The 20,497-nt window shown below is 37.6% G+C and overlaps 1 protein-coding gene across 2 annotated transcripts; it reads left to right on the top strand.

The window, feature by feature from the left end:
• Window positions 1-1,432: 1,432 nt before the first annotated feature.
• On the top strand, window positions 1,433-10,353 carry LOC145005578 (putative germin-like protein 2-1). 2 transcript variants are annotated; one of them, XM_078964688.1, is made up of 3 exons: window positions 1,433-1,543; window positions 2,111-2,139; window positions 9,611-10,353. In XM_078964688.1, the coding sequence occupies exons 1-3, from the start codon at window positions 1,438-1,440 to the stop codon at window positions 10,118-10,120; spliced, it is 645 nt and encodes a 214-aa protein (XP_078820814.1). In that variant the 5' UTR covers window positions 1,433-1,437; the 3' UTR covers window positions 10,121-10,353. The 2 variants fall into 2 exon arrangements, with proteins under 2 accessions (XP_078820814.1, XP_078820815.1); XM_078964689.1 differs by lacking the exon at window positions 2,111-2,139 and having other exon boundaries at window positions 1,433-1,552; window positions 9,600-10,353.
• The last annotated feature ends 10,144 nt before the right edge of the window (window positions 10,354-20,497 follow it).

Raw genomic sequence — 20,497 nt, forward strand, 5'->3', positions numbered from 1 at the left:
TATATATATATATATATATATATATATATATATATATATGGAGCAACAACCCGTCATTTATTTTTGTCATTAAACCCTCCTTATATAGCAAAAGGAGGTACATGGTACAAACCGAAATACATATAAATGACTGGATAAACAAGTTAAACCTGACACTCTGATTATCCAAATTGTCAAAAATACTTAGTCCTATGTAAGGTTACATCAAACAAAAAGACAAGAATAATAAATGCTCTAGATAGTCTCACATTAATTCTTCATCTCGGACCACCTTGACTTATGACTCTAACTCTATCTCTAACCTCAAGCTTATCTCGTACCTCAACACACCTTCGACTCAAGACTGACTTCGGATCCTCTTTGAGTGATTGTTAGAGGTTCACTTTCTGGTTCCAACAAAAACATCGGATAATTTTGAAGTTTAGTAAAAATATTATTTATGTAGTTCTTTTAAATTACAAAAGAAATCTATTGAAATAACGCTAAAGTAAAATTTTAATTTTCTGTTTTAACGTTGTAATAATTATTGACTAATACAACAAAATGACTTATATATTTTTCTTAAAACTATAAATATTAACACAATTAACAATTGAAATATATGATTAAGTTTATATGTATATATATGTGTGTGTGTGTGTGTATATATATATATATATATATATATATATATATATATATATATAATGAATTGAGTGGTATGGTATTACCATGATATCGAAACTTTTGTACCATTACTGTACCAAGATTGCTCAGTTGGTACAGTATTACCAACCAAACATGTTGACTACAAATTTTATTAGTTCGGTAAGTAAATGTTGGTTGTTTTCCATGCTACAATTTTAACTACCCTAGTCATCTTACTCTTCCCAATGTATTGTTGGTGTTTTGTTTCCATTCTGGTGCTCTTGACAGCCACCTGCGTGTACTCTTGTGGGTCACCAACTGGCTTTTTATTTTAATAATATAATGCCATTCTAAAAATCACTATCCTATCCTCCACACCACAAAATGATAGTTACTGCCCATGTGAGGTATCATCAATTTTGTAAAACTTGCACTTAAGAAGAACATGGTAGGAAATTTCGGTGTTTAACATTTATAGATTTAAGTTGACCATTTCACAGAACTATAAAGGAATAAAAGATGCTAGAAAGCCGGCTGACCAATTCCTTATCCAAACGAGCATAATGTTGTTCTTAATGTCCTAGACGGCAATTCTGATAGATAGCTTATTTTACGTTGGAAGCAGAGAGAAACATAAGATATATGTATTAAACAATAGGATAAAAAACCATGCAGATTAGCCCTCTATATATATATGGAACAAAGCAACTTGGTAAAGCACCAAAAACCATCTGCATTGTCACTCTTCAATTCCTTAGCTTTCATTTTTTTTTTAATCTTTCTTTGCTGGTATTAAAAATAATTGAAGAAATGTGGAACAGATTCATTTTATTGAATGTTATAGCTCTAACTTTTAGCTTCCTTGCCTTAGCCTACGAGCCTAGTCCCCTCCAAGATTTTTGTGTAGCCGATCCCAGTAGCTCAGGTATATCTACTTACGTACTCTTTTATTTGAAATCTTACTTGTATATTAACAAAATATTGTCTTTAACGTGCAGTCAAAGTAAATGGTGTAACTGTTGGATAAGGTGTCTAAGTCCATAACTATTTCTGGTATGTACTTGACCCGACCCGGCATGGTCCATTTGGGTTGCATGGCACCATGCAATTGGATAGACTAAATGAGAGAAATAACGCTTGGAGATTATTAATATATTATAAGTTCTAATATATTAATAATAATATTATTTGATTAGTTTGATCAAGAATTAATTTAGAATTAATTAAGTGATCAAAAGATAACTAATTAAATATATGGGTTGATTAAGTAAATCATCCATATCTTGTATAGTGGGCTAAAAGGCTCCATGGATCATCAAGTTGGGTTCCACCCATAGGATGCTCCATGGATGCTCCATGGGAGTTACAAACCCATGGGTCATGGAAATGAAGAGTCATGACACATTAGGGTTTAACCCTAGATGTGTCAACACTATATAAGTAATATGATCTCCTCCCAAATCGGTTACACATACACACTAAGAATATAGAGGGCTTGGCCGATTTTGTGAAGTGAGTATTCTCTCATAAGTTCTTCCAAGAGCATTTGGTGTTGTGTGAAGCATTTGAGGCATCACACTTGGGGTGCTAGGCTCACAAGGTTTCAAGGAACACAAGCAACAACAAGGTAAGTTATTCTATCTATACTTTATGTTAAAATTGTTCCCCATGTATGCTAGATAGGAATATAACCTTGGAAATCAACTTTGCATGACAAATTAGACAAACATAGATCCAAGGTTATTAGGGTTGCATGTACACTTAGGAAGTGTTAGAATGCTCAAAACCCATCAGTGGTATCAAAGCCTAGGCTTGTTTGTTCTTATTTGTGCTTAAAAGTTGAAAACAGAATCGAAAAATTTGCTGCCTGCGAATGGACTCGTCGAGTCTATTGGGGGGACTCGTCGAGTCCATGTGTATCTTCAACCAACTCGGCGAGTCATGTTCATGCACTCGGCGAGTAGGGTCGAATGAGTGCAGAATTTCGATTCAGTTGCTAGAAAATGAATTAGAAACATTACCCTAAACTGTTTTAGTAAATGTAAACTTGTTTTTGGTGGTGTAATGTCTTGCTAATTCATTTACAACAACTAGTTATCAAAAATTACAAAGTTTTATGTAATTTTTGATTGTGTTCATATTCATGTTCTTGTTCTTATGATGTTTTAGATGATCATAGGAATTATTTGTAACCTATTTGGTAGTTTAATTCTTGATCATAATGTGTTTTAATGGAGTCCATAACTTATCCTTAAGTTATGGAAAACCAAGAGTCACACTTGAGTTAAAACCATTAAGAAAACACAAGAGTTATAGAAATGAAGAGTCTTCATTTTATGACTCTATTAAACTCATAAGTTACAAGAAATGAAAAGTTTTGAAAGTTACAAAACTTGCCCTCAAGTTTTGGAACAAGTAAAGTTAAGTTAAAACTTTAGTTCCAACCCCTAGAATTTTAAAAGTTAAAATTCAACCCTTATACTTATATTATGATGATTTAATAATTATATATATATATATATATGTATAAGAACAAGTCGTCTTACCGCTAGTACGCCTCATTCACGAAGCCGGTCTATAAGGTGGGTATAAGGTTGTTGCCTATAAAATGGTGACTTAATGGGTGTATATTCTCACCCACCGCTTGCTTGACTGGTGGAGGGTCGTTAGCCGAACGGGTAAGACAAGGACTTATAAATTCTCATTCAAAGTATAATGAATAAATAAAGTAACTAAATGTTTATTAAATTCCCAATCTTAGTTACTTTAGGAAAAATGTGAATAAGGTGCTAATCCATGAAATTACACTTTACACTTTGTCTGAGTCGTTGGTGGAGCGTGTGTGGTTAACCGGCACACTAACTTGGACTTAACAAGGTAGGTAAAGGGTGACTTAAGGTTTATTATAGTATCGGTGGAGCGTGTGTGGTTTACCGGCACATCGATTGAGTGATAAACTTTAAGGGTACCAAGTGATTTGCATGGTTACTTCACACCTCGTTTTGTGATCCTCGGCATCCCAGTCACAAAACCTGGAGGGCACTCCCGAGATTGAAACATGCCTTTGAAAAGTTCATTGGATCTCAAAGAATCTAGGAATTTCTAAAACCAATAAAAACTAAATATTAATATTTCGGTTTTTGTGGTGGAAATTGGTGAATCGTCATTCACCTACCTTTCAAATATGGTATAGCTTAGATTACGGCATACCTCTTCTAAGTTATATTATATTGTGATTGGATCCTAGCCTTAATATTACATTTGGGTGTTTTATTAAGGACTCTCTTAAATCTAAACTAAACTTGTTCTTCTTTTTCAGATGTCTTCAACTAATGCTTCTGGCTCGAATCCTAATGGCTCCTTTACTCTTATGAGTCTATGTGGGAAAGTCACCTTTGATGGATCCAACTTCAATAAGTGGATCAGAAACATTAGGATGATTACCCGCTACGAGGACAAAGAATATGTCCTTGACAAGGAGCTTAAGGAAATTGACGAGTCCACTGCAACTTCCCAGGAGATCGCTGACTTTCATACTCATGAAAGAGATGCAACCAAGGTGGCTTGCATCATGTTAGCCACCATGACAGCTGAACTCCAAAAGTCTTACGAAGACTTCTACCCTTATGAAATGCACCAAGATTTGATGGAAAGATACCATCAAAGTGCACGGCAAGAGAGGTACGAAGTCATCTGCTCCATGATAACAACCATGATGAAGGACGGAGAGTCCGTCACGAGCCACATGCAGAAAATGCAAAGGTATGTGGATCGGTTGCTGAAGCTCAATGTGAACTTCCCTGAGGAGCTTGCAATAGATATCATTTTGCACTCCTTACCATCGTGCTATGATCAATTCCGCATGACATATCACATGAACAAGGAAGAGGTCACCCTCAGCAAACTTCAGGGACTTCTCAAGACCGCAGAAACAGGTCTTAAGGGGAAGTCGGTTGCAATCACTCCTACTCCAGACTCAACTCCGGTCTTGGCAATCGGGCAAAGTCGAGGGAGGAAGAGAAAGAGATCTTCAAAGGGTACCAAGGCTCGGACCCTTGATGGCTCTTCTTCAAGTGGAACCAAGAAAGGTTTCATTACTCCTTCTTCTGACCCAAAAGAGGCTGAATGCTTCTATTGCCATGAAAAAGGTCATTGGAAGCGGAACTGCCCAAAGTACCAGCAAGATGTAAAGGATGGGAAAGTCATACCCAACCATGCAGGTATTTACACTATCATTTCTAATAACTCATCCCATTCGAAATCTTGGGTCCTTGATACAGGTTGCGGTATTCATATTTGTTGTGACTTGCAGGGACTAGGAAGAAGTGAGAATGTGGAGCAAGGAAGAATAAACTTAATCATGGGGAATAGGAAAGTTACACCTGTCACCAAGATTGGAGTTTATACTTTATCGCTAAGTAGTGGGTTAAATTTAGATTTGAATAAATGTTGTTATTCGCCAGAAATGGCTAGAAATATTATTTCCTTTCATGCATTGTACAAACAAGGTTTCACCTTTTCGTTTGATAATGAAGTTGGTTCGATTAATGCTTTCTTTAATAATGTACTTTATTTTAAAGCATTACCTTGTGATGGTGTGTATGAAGCTGTATCTATTGTAGATAACTTAGGAAATAATGTTTTATGTATTGATTCTACTAATAATAATAACTTGGATAAAGCATCATTATGGCATTGTCGTCTTGGACATATAAGCAAGAAACGCATAGGCCAACTCCAAAAGGATGGAGTCTTGGAGTCGTTTGACCTAAAGTCAAACGATAGTTGCGAATCATGCTTACTTGGAAAAATGACAAAGTCACCCTTCACAGGCTCATGTGAAAGGGGTGAAGGTTTGTTGGACCTTATACACACGGATGTGTGTGGACCATTCAAACATGCCACAAGGGATGCTAATCGTTATTATTTGACTTTTACCGATGATTACAGTAGATATGGATATGTCTACTTAATCAAGCATAAGTCAGAGACTTTCGAGAAGTTTAAGGAATTTAAACAGGAAGTCGAGAATCGATTGGGCAGGAACATTAAGATGCTTCGATCCGATCGAGGTGGTGAGTATCTTAGTTCAGAGTTCCTCGACTATCTAAAGGAATGTGGGATTGTCTCACAATTGACACCTCCCAGGACACCGCAGTTGAATGGTGTGGCTGAGAGGCGTAATCGAACCTTGTTGGACATGGTTCGTTCCATGATGAGTCGAGCTTTGCTACCAATCTCATTCTGGGGGTATGCCTTAGAGACTTCCGCCCATATCCTCAATCTAGTCCCTACAAAGAAAGTTGCCAAAACTCCTCACGAGATGTGGACTGGTAAAGTACCTAAACTAGACCACATCAAGATTTGGGGCTGCGAGGCTTTCGTGAGACGCGAGACTCATGATAAGCTCGAACCCCGAAGCGAGAGGTGTATTTTCATCGGCTACCCACAACAATCCTTTGGTTACCTCTTCTACAGACCTAGTGACAATGTGGTCTTTGTAGCAAGAAGAGGAGTCTTTCGAGAAAGAGAGTTTATAAGCCAAGGAGACAGTGGGAGGCAAGTTGATCTTGAAGAAATTCAAGAGTCAAGTGGTGAAGGAACTTCAAACTCTAGCCCTCAACTTGAGGAGGAAACTCCTGTTGAGCCAATTGACGAATCTGTACCTCTGAGGCGTTCCACGAGAGTTAGGAGTGCACCTGAGCATTACTATGGATTTCATATTACTGCAGAAGGTGAGACACTTATTAGTGATGAGACACTAGTAAGTCAAGATGACCCTAACAGCTACGAGGAAGCCATGGCGGGCCCCGAGTCTGCCAAATGGAAAGAGGCTATGGATAGCGAGATACAATCCATGTATGACAATCAAGTTTGGAACTTGGTTGAGAATGTACCAGGTCGAAAGACTGTAGGGTGCAAATGGGTCTTCAAAAAGAAGACCGACATGGATGGTAAAGTACACACTTACAAGGCTAGACTGGTTGCAAAGGGCTTCTCTCAAATTCCTGGAGTGGACTATGATGAGACCTTTTCTCCGGTAGCCAAGATTAAGTCTATTCGGGTTCTGTTAGCCATAGCCGCATTTCATGACTATGAAATTTGGCAAATGGATGTCAAAACCGCTTTCCTTAATGGGAAGTTGGCTGAAGATGTTTACATGAGTCAGCCAGAGGGTTTTGTCAGTAACGAGTACCCTAATAGAGTGTGTAAGCTTGAGAAATCCATTTATGGATTAAAGCAAGCACCTCGCAGATGGAATCTTTGCTTTGATGAAAAGGTCAAGGAATTTGGCTTTTCTAGGAGTGAAGATGAATCTTGTGTATATGTCAAGGCTAGTGGGAGTATAGTTAGCTTTTTGGTATTGTATGTGGATGACATACTACTCATAGGAAACGACATTCCAACCCTGCAGGAAGTAAAGTCCTGGCTTGGAAAGTGTTTCGCTATGAAGGACCTTGGTGAAGCTGCCTATATTTTGGGGATAAGGATCTTGAGAGATCGGAGTAAAAGACTAATTGGACTTAGTCAAAGTACCTACTTGGAGAAGATTCTGAAGAGATTCAGAATGCAAGACTCCAAGAAAGGAGAGTTGCCCATCCAGAGTAGCGCCAAGCTGAGTAAGTCACAAAGCCCTAGCACTGAGGCTGAGATAGCAGAAATGAGTCGATTACCTTATGCTTCGGCTGTAGGTTCGATCATGTATGCTATGACGTGTACTCGACCTGATGTAGCCTTTGCCTTGAGCATGGTTAGCAGGTTTCAGGGGAATCCTGGCAAGGCACACTGGACTGCGGTAAAGAATATTCTCAAGTACCTGCGAAGGACTAAGGACTGGGTCCTTACCCTCGGTGGGAGTGATGACTTGAGAGTTGTAGGGTATAGTGATGCTAGCTTCCAAACTGATAGGGATAACTTCCGCTCTCAGTCGGGCTGGGTCTTTACCCTAAATGGAGGAGCAATTTCTTGGAAGAGTTCCAAGCAAGAGACAGTGGCTGATTCTACTTGTGAATCAGAGTATATTGCAGCTAGCGAAGCGGCAAAGGAGGCGTTATGGCTGAGGAACTTCATTGGAGACCTTGGAGTTGTACTAGCTATTAAAGAGCCGATGGAAATTTTCTGTGATAGTGAAAGTGCTGTTGCCTTAGCCAAGGAACCAAGGGATCACGGGAGATCCAGACACATCGACAGAAAATACCATTTCATCAGACATCGGATCGAAGAAGGACTCCTCGTGGCAAAGAGGGTATCATCAGATGAGAATCCGGCAGATCCCCTCACGAAGGGACTGACTCGGGTTAAGCATCTCCAGCATGCTCGGAGCATAGGGCTGAAGGATGATATTAGATTTAGTAGTTAGATAATCTCGAAATTTGTAAAGTGTAATTGACATTTGATGATGAATAAAAGTGTTTTATTTATGAGTAAAGTGTTGCTATCTCTTGTCGATCGTTTACTATATTTCTTTTCCATGTTTTGACTTCCAGAATAATTTTGTTTGGTATAACATATTATTCAAACCTCCACAGTCAGTCATATGTCGGAAGTAGGTATGAATCAAGACTGTCATGTTTGATTGTAGAGGTCTGGGACAAGGCTACAACAATCATGAGTGCTCATAAGTTCTGAGCATTGGACTCAACCCACGCTCACTGGAATCACTTCATGGAATTCTATCTCGAGTGATCGTGAGACGGTAATATCATATAAGTCTTTAAACCTAGAGATATGATTTGTTACTTACGAGTTGGTTATGCATTAATTGTACGAAAAACGCATTGGTAACTCGATGTTATAAAATCGTGCTCTTATGTGTAATTCAATAAGTAGTAGAACAAACATATGAGTCGAAGTTTATCTGTTCCTTCTTGGATTAGAAGCTGATATATGGGCCCCTCGATGATTTTGTTTTGACCTATGTACCGGGCCCGGTCAGAACTAAATTGATGTGTTCAATGAAGTTCTTTGTCAAACAAATCGGAAATCGGGAAACAAATGTTGGACAATAAGTAAGACATTGTTCCATGTATTTGTCCGACTGATATCTAGAACAGAGGATTATATGATCACTTATCTTAAATGGCGTACCATCGTCTTCTCAAGTTTCGAGAAACCTTGTAAAGAGCTACGATTGTCGATCGGTTCCTGAAGTCATACTTGCAGTAATAGTTACTAGACTTATCCAAGTGGGAGACTGTTGGATAAGGTGTCTAAGTCCATAACTATTTCTGGTATGTACTTGACCCGACCCGGCATGGTCCATTTGGGTTGCATGGCACCATGCAATTGGATAGACTAAATGAGAGAAATAACGCTTGGAGATTATTAATATATTATAAGTTCTAATATATTAATAATAATATTATTTGATTAGTTTGATCAAGAATTAATTTAGAATTAATTAAGTGATCAAAAGATAACTAATTAAATATATGGGTTGATTAAGTAAATCATCCATATCTTGTATAGTGGGCTAAAAGGCTCCATGGATCATCAAGTTGGGTTCCACCCATAGGATGCTCCATGGATGCTCCATGGGAGTTACAAACCCATGGGTCATGGAAATGAAGAGTCATGACACATTAGGGTTTAACCCTAGATGTGTCAACACTATATAAGTAATATGATCTCCTCCCAAATCGGTTACACATACACACTAAGAATATAGAGGGCTTGGCCGATTTTGTGAAGTGAGTATTCTCTCATAAGTTCTTCCAAGAGCATTTGGTGTTGTGTGAAGCATTTGAGGCATCACACTTGGGGTGCTAGGCTCACAAGGTTTCAAGGAACACAAGCAACAACAAGGTAAGTTATTCTATCTATACTTTATGTTAAAATTGTTCCCCATGTATGCTAGATAGGAATATAACCTTGGAAATCAACTTTGCATGACAAATTAGACAAACATAGATCCAAGGTTATTAGGGTTGCATGTACACTTAGGAAGTGTTAGAATGCTCAAAACCCATCAGTAACATGCAAGAACCCAATGCAAGTTCAAGCAGCTGATTTCTTCTTTAGTGGGCTACACCTCAGGGGTAACACATCAAACCAATTGGGATCAAAGGTGACCCCAGTCTTTGCGACTCAGTTGCCAGGGCTAAACACTTTAGGCATCTCAATGGTTCGAATTGACTATGCACCATGGGGACTTAATCCTCCTCACACCCACCCAAGAGCCACAGAGATTCTTACAGTTCTTGAAGGGACTCTACAAGTTGGATTTGTCACTTCTAATCCCGATAACCGCTTTATCACCAAGGTGTTGCAAAAGGGTGATGTTTTTGTGTTCCCTGTGGGACTTGTTCATTTCCAGCGGAATGTAGGTAATGGAAATGCGGTTGTTATTGCTGCATTAAGTAGTCAAAACCCAGGTGCTATAACAATTGCAAATGCTGTTTTCGGTGCAAATCCTTCAATTCCATGGGATATCCTAGCCAGGGCATTCCAAGTGGATAAGAGTGTGGTGGATCAGCTACAAGCCAAGTTCTAAAGTTACTACGACTTCAATGACAAAAAAGGTGTACAATTGGTGTTGGCGTAATCGTTTGATTTCATTCATAGGCTTCTTTAATTTAAAGCTTCTATTCAAAATTATTTGTGTGCAATTATCTTTTCAAGTTGGTATTTATTATTCATTGTGTACTTTATATGTTCCGTTGGTTTGATATGATAGCGCTTATAATTTTGAATGTTTTAATTAGTAACAACAAAATATTACCTGTAGATGCGGAACTTTACACTCATAAATCTTACGGAATGCAAGAAGGGTTGTACAACCAGTAAAATCTAGAACACGTATCATTATGATATATTTAGGTTGCTACATCTAAAATACATAGTTTAAAATGTTAACTAAGTCAATAAAAGTAACTTTGCGACTAATGATATAACCAAGATTACAAGGTTTTAGGCCACCGACACTATTAGAAAAATGGCAACAATCGGACTACTAATTCTGTCGGTGGTAATAGTATGGAAAAGCTATTACCACAGAATTCCGAAAAGCAAATCTAACAAAATAAGGTGTAAACTCACTAGAAATAATTGAGTGAATCGTCAAATCATCTCACTTTTTTTGTATTAAAATCCTCTTTCTTATAATCAATAGTTTTTCATCTCTTCCAATCTAGCTAATGAATTTCTCTTACAATTCTTGAACTTAAATATTTCCTTCTTCTTTTTCTTCAACATTCGTTCATCCATAACAAGGTACATATTATTGGCTTTATGTCATATATTTAATAATAGTTTCTTTTTTAAATTTTGATTTATTCTGCAGTTATATTTTGTTATATATCATTATGACTCTTGATCGTCCGTTTATGATTAATTTATACTGGGTTGGTAATATTAAATATGAGAATGGTATCATAAAGGGAGACCATTCAATTTTTCTACTTCAAATATTGTTAGGCACAAAATGGGATATGAAGAATTTAAAGATTTATGTTATGTACATGTTGGAGTTGAAAAAGCATCACATAAGTTGGATATCTCATTATGCTATCAATTTGGAGGGCATTCCACTATTTCACGGGTGATAAATGATTCAAGTTTATACGTAATGTATTATTTGGCTGAGAATGTTGCAAATTAGTGGGGTCAAGTTTTAATTGAAGTTGAAAAAATAATGTCGCCTACAAGTACTAGTTTTGTAGATCTCCTTCAAAAGTTTGAGGTGTTGGAGCCCAATCCATCAAATGTACCATTTCCTTTGCCTGATTGTGGTACATTTGAGGGAGATTGTGATGAAGCCAACTCATTATATAGTGAAGATAATAGTAGCGAGTCATTATGTGTTGGGGAAGATTCTGATGATGATGGTGTGTGTGAAACTCCAGTTATGAACTTTACGAGTGATGTTGGAGATATAGGAGACGGTGACATAGCTGGTTTGGAAGACCGCATTCAAATAGATGTTTGGAAGGAGTCAGAAAATAAAATAAAGTTATGAATGCAATTTGAAAGTAAGTTGCAAGTAAAAAAGGCAGTGACACTTTGGTCTATCAACCAAAATAGAGAGTTCAAAGTGTATGATAGTAAGCCTAACTTGTGGGTAGCAAAGTGTAGGACTCTAGGAAATGAAGAAGAAAGTTCTGGTAGTGTGTACTGTACGCACCGTTGTGCATGGTATGTTCGTGCAGTTAAGAAGAAAAATCAAAACATATGGAAGATTACACGTTGGGTGGATGCACACAATTGTTTTGGATCATGTACCGGCAATAATAACAAAAATCTAAACTCTGTAACTATTGCCTTGTATATCCTCCATTCAATTGAAAAGGATGTTGCTTATCCAGTGAAACATATACAATCAGATATTAAAAATAGTCTGAATGTTGATGTTTCTTATGATAAGGCATGGCATGGTAGGCGAAAAGCCATAGAGAGTATTTATGGAACTTGGGAGAGTAACTTTGATGAGTTGCCCAAGCACATTGCAGCATTGCAGGCTTCAAATCCTGATACAGTTGTGAAGTGGTTTTTATTGTCCAAATAGCTCATCATCATATGTAGCGACATTCAAATATGTTTTTTGGGCTTTTGGACCAGCTATTGATGCGTTTTGTCTATGTCGACCTGTTATTTCAGTAGATGGCTGCCATTTGAAGGGTTCATATAGAGGAAAAATGCTTGTTGCTGTCACAAAAGATGCAAACAATAGTATATTGCGTGTTGCGTATGCTATCGTTGATGAAGAGAGTTCACATAGTTGGGGTTGGTTTTTTTTACCAACTCAGACATTTTGTTGTTCAAAACAGACAATTATGTGTTGTTTCAGACAGGCACAAAGGAATAATTCATGCAATGGAAAATCTACCAGAATGGCAAGAGCCATTAGCATACCATCGCTTTTGTCTTCGACACATTAGAAGTATTTTCATGAAAAGGTACAAGAATGTGCGCCTTAAAAAGCTTTGTTGGTCTATTGGTAGCACCACACAAAGAAGAAAGTTTGTTATGTATATGAATGAAATAAAAAATATCAATCTTGAAACTTGGCAGTATTTAAAGGAAATTAAAAGAAGCCAATGGTGTTTTTATATGATGACAATCGTTGATGGGGTGTCTTGACAACAAATATCTCTGAGAGTCTGAACAATGCACTTCGCGGAGCAAGACAGTTACCGACCAGGGCATGTATTGACCTTACATTCAATAGAACTGTACAACTTTTTAGAAAGTATAGTGATATTGCAATGAATTGCAATACACCTCTACCATCATGTATGTGGCGTCTCTTTCGAAAGCGAGAAACTTGTGCACAAAGCCATACATTAACCGAGTTTGACTACAGTGAAGGTGTCTACAGAATTGTCACAAAGTTACAGATAAATGGCAAAGGGAGAAATACATACACTGTCCATTATTTTCAACAAACATGCACATGTGGTAAGTGGCAAATGGAAAGATTTCCACGTTCGCACACTATTGTAGTTTGCGGTTATAGAGGGGATAACCCTATTTCTATTGTTAATACTGTGTACACTACTATGACGTATAAACAACAATATACGTCGGCTTTTATCCCACTTTCTCATGTTGATTATTGGTTAGAGTCGGATTGGAAGATTAAAGCAGATAACTCGAAACTTTCTATGCATAGAAGCCAGAGGCGTGCAAATCGATTTCATAATGAGATGGACATTCCTCATCCCAACGAACCTCGTAAATATAGACTATGTCACCAAACTGGTCATAATAGAAGAAATTGTCCAAATTCCTTGCAAAGATTCAATGAGACGTGAACTTTGTAACATTTTCAATTAATGTTTAAGTTACCGTTTAGCTTGTATTGTAATATTACGCTTAATTCGTATTGTAATATCGTTTTTAATTGTTCTTGTAATTTCATACTGTTGTAAAATATTCAGTATTAGTATCTATTTGAAGGTCTTTATAAACTCTATTTAAAGGTATAATTCGTAAATAATAATACATAAGATATAATCATATATTATAGAATAAAGTAATCTATGTATAATATTTAACAAGGGTAAAAAAATGGATTGTTCAATTGTAAAATATAATTAAAAAAAATATTAAAGTTGAAGTGTTAAAAATAAAAATATACATTTATTTTTCGGAAAGAATTGATTGGAATGGTAGGCCCTTATTCAAACCAATCTATTTCTACAATAGATTCTAAAACTAACATATTTCTATAATAGTTTTTCAAAACCAACCTACTTTTACAAATAACTCATACTTTCACACTTCTCCAAAAGAAAATTTTGATCCGTACCGATGCAGTTCTAAAAGGCCGGTTTGTGTTAAATATTTTACTAAATAGTAAATACCCGTAGAAGTCGGTTTTGACCGTTAAGATGGAATACAATTTGAATCTATTAGAGTTTTTAGCTGCAAATTTCTCATCATAATACATAGTTTTTTATTTTTTAGTTTATTTTAATTATTAATTTGTTTTTGAAGGGTTACACAAAGACATCTTTTAAATCGTATTCCAAAACTATTCATTGGTCCACAAAGTGACTAGAACCATCAATTAAAAGGGAGTGATACATTTTCAAACATCATGATATCATTACCCTTTGGTATGTAGTTTAATTAAATACGAACAAATCCATGTTATATCCGTCCAAAGTGAAGAAAAAGTCCTATACAATAATAACTCATGTTATACATATTCAACCACAAGGATAATAAAAATAAATCAAAAAATTATCCAATACAAAAGTTTTAACAAATGTATAAATTACAAATATGATAAAGATACATTTACAACAAATGCATAAACAAACAAACATAAAACTAAAATGATCAGTTTGGTGGATTAACAGGAGTGTTACAAAATCGTGTCATAAGTTATGATATTTAAACTTGGATACCTTCATGTGCTTTTTCTTTTCATTTCCATTTCCCTTAAAATATGATCTTGAGTAAATTAGAGTGCTTTTCGTTTAGTTTCCCTTTGCAACTCTCCCAAACCTAAAAAGTTAATAAAAAACACATATAATGATTAAACAAACTATATCTATTAATACTTAACCATTATAGCAATATATATTATTTTTAATTCATAGTACCAACGTACTTTATCTTTTTTACCGGTGTAGGCAACATGGGTTTTGTAAAAATCGATCTAGGCGGCCTCTTATTGTCTACGATTTTAGTCTGTCGAATTAGGCGGACTCGGTCCTGAGCGGGTGTAGGCGGTCCTAGGTTAGTCTGTCGAGTTAGGCGGACTCGGTCCTGAGCGGCTGTAGGCGGTCCTAGGTGGTCGTTGTCAGTCATAGGCGATCTAAAAGGTCAAATCTGATAAAAAAAACAAGACAGTCAAAATTTTTAAAAAAAAATCATAATTAGTCAAATTTATGATATTAGGTTCTAGCGACTATGTCCTACTCCAAACCATTTGAAGACCATTTTTTGTTATTTTTAGGGCTGTAGAACCATATAGTTGCAAGCTTAAACACTCCCATTCACCCCCTTGCATGAGATCTTGAGCATTGGTGCATTTTGTGGACTTAGGGCTTGGTTTATTACTTATTTATGGCATGTAAATGGATAAAGTCAGGGACTTTATGATGAGTTTTTGTCATAAGAACAATCCTATGTGCACATACAAACCCTAATGCTCGGATCTAGGTTTCTCTAATTAAACGTGCATTGAATCCAAGACTTCTAATGGCTAATTAGGTATAAGAACAATACAAAACCAGAGTTAGAAGCTTACCTTGAAACACTTGTTTGATCTTCTTGTTCTTGGAGCTTTAGAGTCACAATTGTCACTCCTCTAATGGCTTACAAACACCAACTAGCAAAGAGAATGATTTGAGAGAGAGGAGAGAGGAGGAAATCGGCCAGGGTTCCCTTGTTGTAGAAGAAGTGCCGATTTCCCTATCCCAAGGGGTCTATTTATACTTGTAAGGCTCTAGAGTTTCACCCTTAAACCCTAATTGGATAACTTAGACTCTAAGCAATCCTAATCCTTTCCTTAGATATGCCTTGGACAATTTGAGGCTTGTCCTAGCCCTAGAAATCGTACAAACCCTATCCCATAAGGATTTACAGCCCAAAGTGTAACTATCAAACAATTGACAATTTATACCCTCTTATTTAATTAATCTCTTTAAGTCACCAAATTAATATTAATTAATCTATGACTTATATTAATCAAATAACAATATTATTATTCCTTATATTATTCTCATAATATATTAATAATATCTATTCTCTCATAATAAATCATCCTACCAAGTTGCTATGGTGAAGGCAACCCAAAAGGACCATGCACAATCGGGTCAAATACTTGCCTTATATAGTTGCAGCCTTAGACACTATTCCAACAGTCTCCCACTTGGATAAGTCTAGTAACTATATGCACAAGTACAATCCGATTTGAAATCATAGCTCTCCAAGACGCTGTCAAATTTTGATCTAATCAATCTTGTCCTTTAGATAAGGGATCGTACAGTGCTCTGTTAGATATCATGCAGACAATTCTATGGAATGATTAGTCTAGCATTTGGTTTCTCGATCTCCGATTTATTTGACATAGAACTTAATCAAACACATCAATTCAGTTCTGACCGGGCCCGGCACATAAGTCAAATCAAATCATCGAGCGGCCGAGATATGGCTTTTCCCTTCTTAGGATAAAAGTTACAGATAAACTTCAACTTATATGCATTTACTTATTCATTAATCAACTATACACAACAATGCGTTTTATAACAACGAGTTACCAATGCGTTTTCGCATTATCAATGTACAACCAATTAACAAAAAACAAACCATATATCTAGGTTTTAAGACTATATGATATTATCATCTTGCGATCACCCTTTTTATCACATTCCATAAGGTGATTCCAGCAAGCGCGGGTTTGTTCTAATGCTCAAAACAGGTTCATAAGCACTCATGAACGTTGCAGCAATCTTTTGCTATGTCTAAAACCATTTAGACAATCTACACACCTATTCATGACAATCTTCATTCATATCTACTTCCGACATATGAATGATTGTGGACAATTTGAATAATTCAATTATTCTTAATAAACTCAATTATTCTGGAAGTCAAAACATGCAAAGTGAAACAATAGTTAAACAATTAACATAAGACAGTAACATTACTTATAAATAAAACTCCTTTATTTAATCATCAAATGTTAATTACATTTATCTATTACACGTTTCTAATACTATCTAATCTATGCTAATATCATCCTTCAACCCAATACTCCTAGCATGCTGCAAGTGCTTAACCCTACTCGGTCCCTTCGTAAGCGGATCTGCTGGGTTATCTTCTGATGATATTCTCTTCACTACGAGTTGTCCTTCTTCTACACGATGTCTAATAAAGTGATATTTTCTATCGATATGTCGTAATCTAACATGATCTCTCGGTTCCTTGGTCAAGGAAACCGCTCCTTCATTATCACAGAAAATCTCCATGGGCTCCTTTATGGCAGGTACAACTCCAAGATCACCAATGAAGTTCTTCAGCCATATTGCCTCCTTTGACACTTCGCTCGCTACAATGTACTCTGATTCGCACGTTGAATCAGCTACGGTTTCCTACTTGGAACTTTTCCAAGTCACTGCTCCTCCATTCAGGGTAAAGACCCAACCTGACTGCGAACGGTAGTTGTCCCTATCAGTTTGAAAGCTAGTGTCACTATACCCTCGCACCTTCAAGTCATCATTCCCTCCGAGGACTAAGAACCATTCCTTCGTCCTCCGAAGGTACTTAAGGATATTCTTCACCGCAAATCCAATGGGCTCTGCCTGGATTCCCTTGATATCTACTAACCATGCTCAAAGCAAAGGCTACATCAGGGCGAGTACAAGTCATAGCGTACATGATTGAGCCAACTGCGGAAGCGTATGGAACTCGGCTCATTTCAGCTATCTCAGCTTCGGTACTCGGACTTTGAGTCTTACTCAACTTGGCATTACTTTGTATCGGTAATTCTCCCTTCTTCGAGTTTTCCATACTAAAATGTTTTAGTACCTTCTCTAAGTAAGTGTTCTAACTAAGTCCTATTATTCTCTTACTTCTTTCTCTTACTATCCTTATTCCCAAAATATAGGAAGCCTCTCCGAGGTCCTTCATAGCAAAGCACTTCCCGAGCCATGACTTAACCTCTTGCAGAGTCGGGACGTCGTTTCCTATGAGTAATATGTCATCGACATATAGAACGAGAAAGCTTACTATACTCCCACTGGCTTTGACATATACACACGATTCATCTTCGCTTCGTACAAATCCAAACTCTTTGACTTTCTCATCGAAGCAAAGATTCCATCTGCGAGACGCTTGCTTAAGTCCATAAATGGACTTCTCAAGCTTACACACTCTATTCGGATGCTTCGGATCCATAAACCCCTCTGGCTGAGCCATGTAAACATCCTCAGCCAACTTCCCGTTAAGGAAAGCGGTCTTGACATCCATTTGGCAAATCTCATAATCATCAAATGCGGCAATTGCTAGCATCACTCTAATAGACTTTATCTTCGCAACTGGTGAGAAGGTCTCATCATAGTCAACGTCGGGAGTTTGAGTAAAGCCCTTCGCAACCAATCGCACCTTATACGTGTGTACTTTTCCATCCACGTCGGTCTTCTTCTTGAAAATCCATTTGCATCCAATGGTCTTACGTCCGGGTACATTATCAACCAAATACCAAACTTGGTTATCATAGATGGATTGGATCTCGCTATCCATTGCCTCTTTCCATTTCGCAGACTCCGGGCCTGCCATGGCTTCCTTATAGCTATTAGGTTCATCAAGGTTTAGTAGTGTACTATCACTAATATGCGTGTCCCCTTCGGTAGTAATATGAAAACCATACAACTGGGGTTGAACTCTAACTCTTTCGGAACGTCTTAGAGGTAATGATATGTCAATCGGTTCAACCGGAGTTTCCTCCTCGGGTTGAGCGCCAGCGGTAGAGGTTCCTTCATCTATCGACTCTTGAATCTCTTCAAGCTCGATTTGCCTCCCACTGTCTCCTTGGCCTATGAGTTCTCGCTCTCGGAAAACTCCTCTCCTCGCAACAAAGACAACATTGTCCTTCGGTCTATAGAAGAGATATCCAAAGGATTTCTGCGGGTAGCCGATGAATATACATCGCTCACTACGAGGTTCGAGCTTGTCGTGAGTATCTCGTCTTACGAAAGCCTCGCAACCCCAAACCTTGATATGTGCTAACGAAGGAGGTTTCCCCGTCCACATCTCGTGAGGTGTTTTGGCAACCTTCTTAGTAGGGACTCAGTTAAGGATATGGGCGGCAGTCTCTAAGGCATACCCCTAAAAAGAGATAGATAGCAAAGCACGAGTCATCATAGAGCGAACCATGTCCAACAAGGTTCGATTACGCCTTTCTGCTACACCATTCAATTGTGGTGTCCTAGGTGGCATCAATTGTGAAATTATTCCACACTCCTTGAGATAATCGTGGAACTCAAGACTTAGGTACTCTCCTCCTCGATTGGATCGAAGAATCTTGATTTTCCTGCCCAATTGATTCTCCACTTCATTCTTGAACTCTTTGAATTTTTCAAAAGTTTCTGACTTTTGCTTGATTAAGTAGATATACCCATATCTACTATAGTCATCGGTAAAAGTCACGTAGAAGCGGTTTCCATCCTTCGTGGTACATCTAAACGGTCCACACACATCGGTATGTATGAGGTCCAATAGACCCTCACCCCTTTCGCACGTACCAAAAAAGGGTGACTTAGTCATCTTTCCAAGTAAACAAGACTCGCATGTGTCATCTTCCTTAAGATCGAATAACTCCAACACTCCATCCTTTTGGAGTTAGGCTATGTGTTTCTTGTTGACATGTCCAAGACAACAATGCCACAAGGATGCCTTATCCATACTATTGGAAGAATCCATGCATAAAACATCATTTCCTAAGTTATCAACAATCATAACAGTTTCATATATTCCATTACATGGTATAGCTTCAAAATAAAAGACACCATTTAGATAAGCCAAAATAGAACCATTCTCATTATTAAAAGAAAATCTAAAACCTTATCTAAACAAACCATGAAATGAAATGATGTTTCTAGCCATTTCTGGCGAATAGCAACAATTGTTTAAATCTAAAGATAAACCATTCCTAAGCACTAAAGAATACACTCCAATCTTGGTCACAGGCGACGATCTTTTGTTCCCCATGATTAGATTTATTCTTCCATGCTCCACATCTCTATTTCTTCTTAGTCCCTGCACATTAGAACAAATGTGGTAACCACAACCGGTATCAAGAACCCAAGAAATATCATGAGATGAATCGTTAGATTTAATTGTGTATATACCTGCGAAAGACGGCTTGATCTTTCCTTCCTTGATGGCTTGCAGGTACTCTGGGCAGCTTCTTTTCCAAGGTCCTATCTTGTGGCAGTGGTGGTACTCTGCCTCTTTCGGGTTAGGGCAGGGTTTAGCGGGATCAACTTTGGTCCCACTAGAAGAGGCACCATCTCGGGCTTTAACCTTGCGATAGTTTTTAGACGAAGCCTTCCTCTTCTTTCCCTTTCCTTGTCCAATTGCCAAGACAGGAGCGGCGGGAGGATTGGGAGTTGGTGCAACATACTTGTCCTTGAAGTTGCTCTCAGCGACCCTCAAGAGACCTTGGAGTTTGCTTAGGGTGACCTCTTCTTTGTTCATGTGATAGGTCATCCTAAATTGATTGTAACTTGGAGGCAAAGAGTGAAGCACCATGTCGATTGCCAAGTCTTCCCCAAAGTCAACATTTAACTTGCGAAGACGGTCGACATACCTTTGCATCTTTTGCAGGTGCACGGTAAGAGACTCTCCATGACCCATCTTAGCGGAAATCATGTTAGTGAAAATCTCATAACGCTTTTGTCTCTCGTTTTGGTGG

The sequence above is a fragment of the Lactuca saligna genome, chromosome 7 (assembly GCF_052625555.1).
Source record: "Lactuca saligna cultivar CGN05327 chromosome 7, ASM5262555v1, whole genome shotgun sequence".
NCBI lineage: Eukaryota > Viridiplantae > Streptophyta > Magnoliopsida > Asterales > Asteraceae > Lactuca > Lactuca saligna.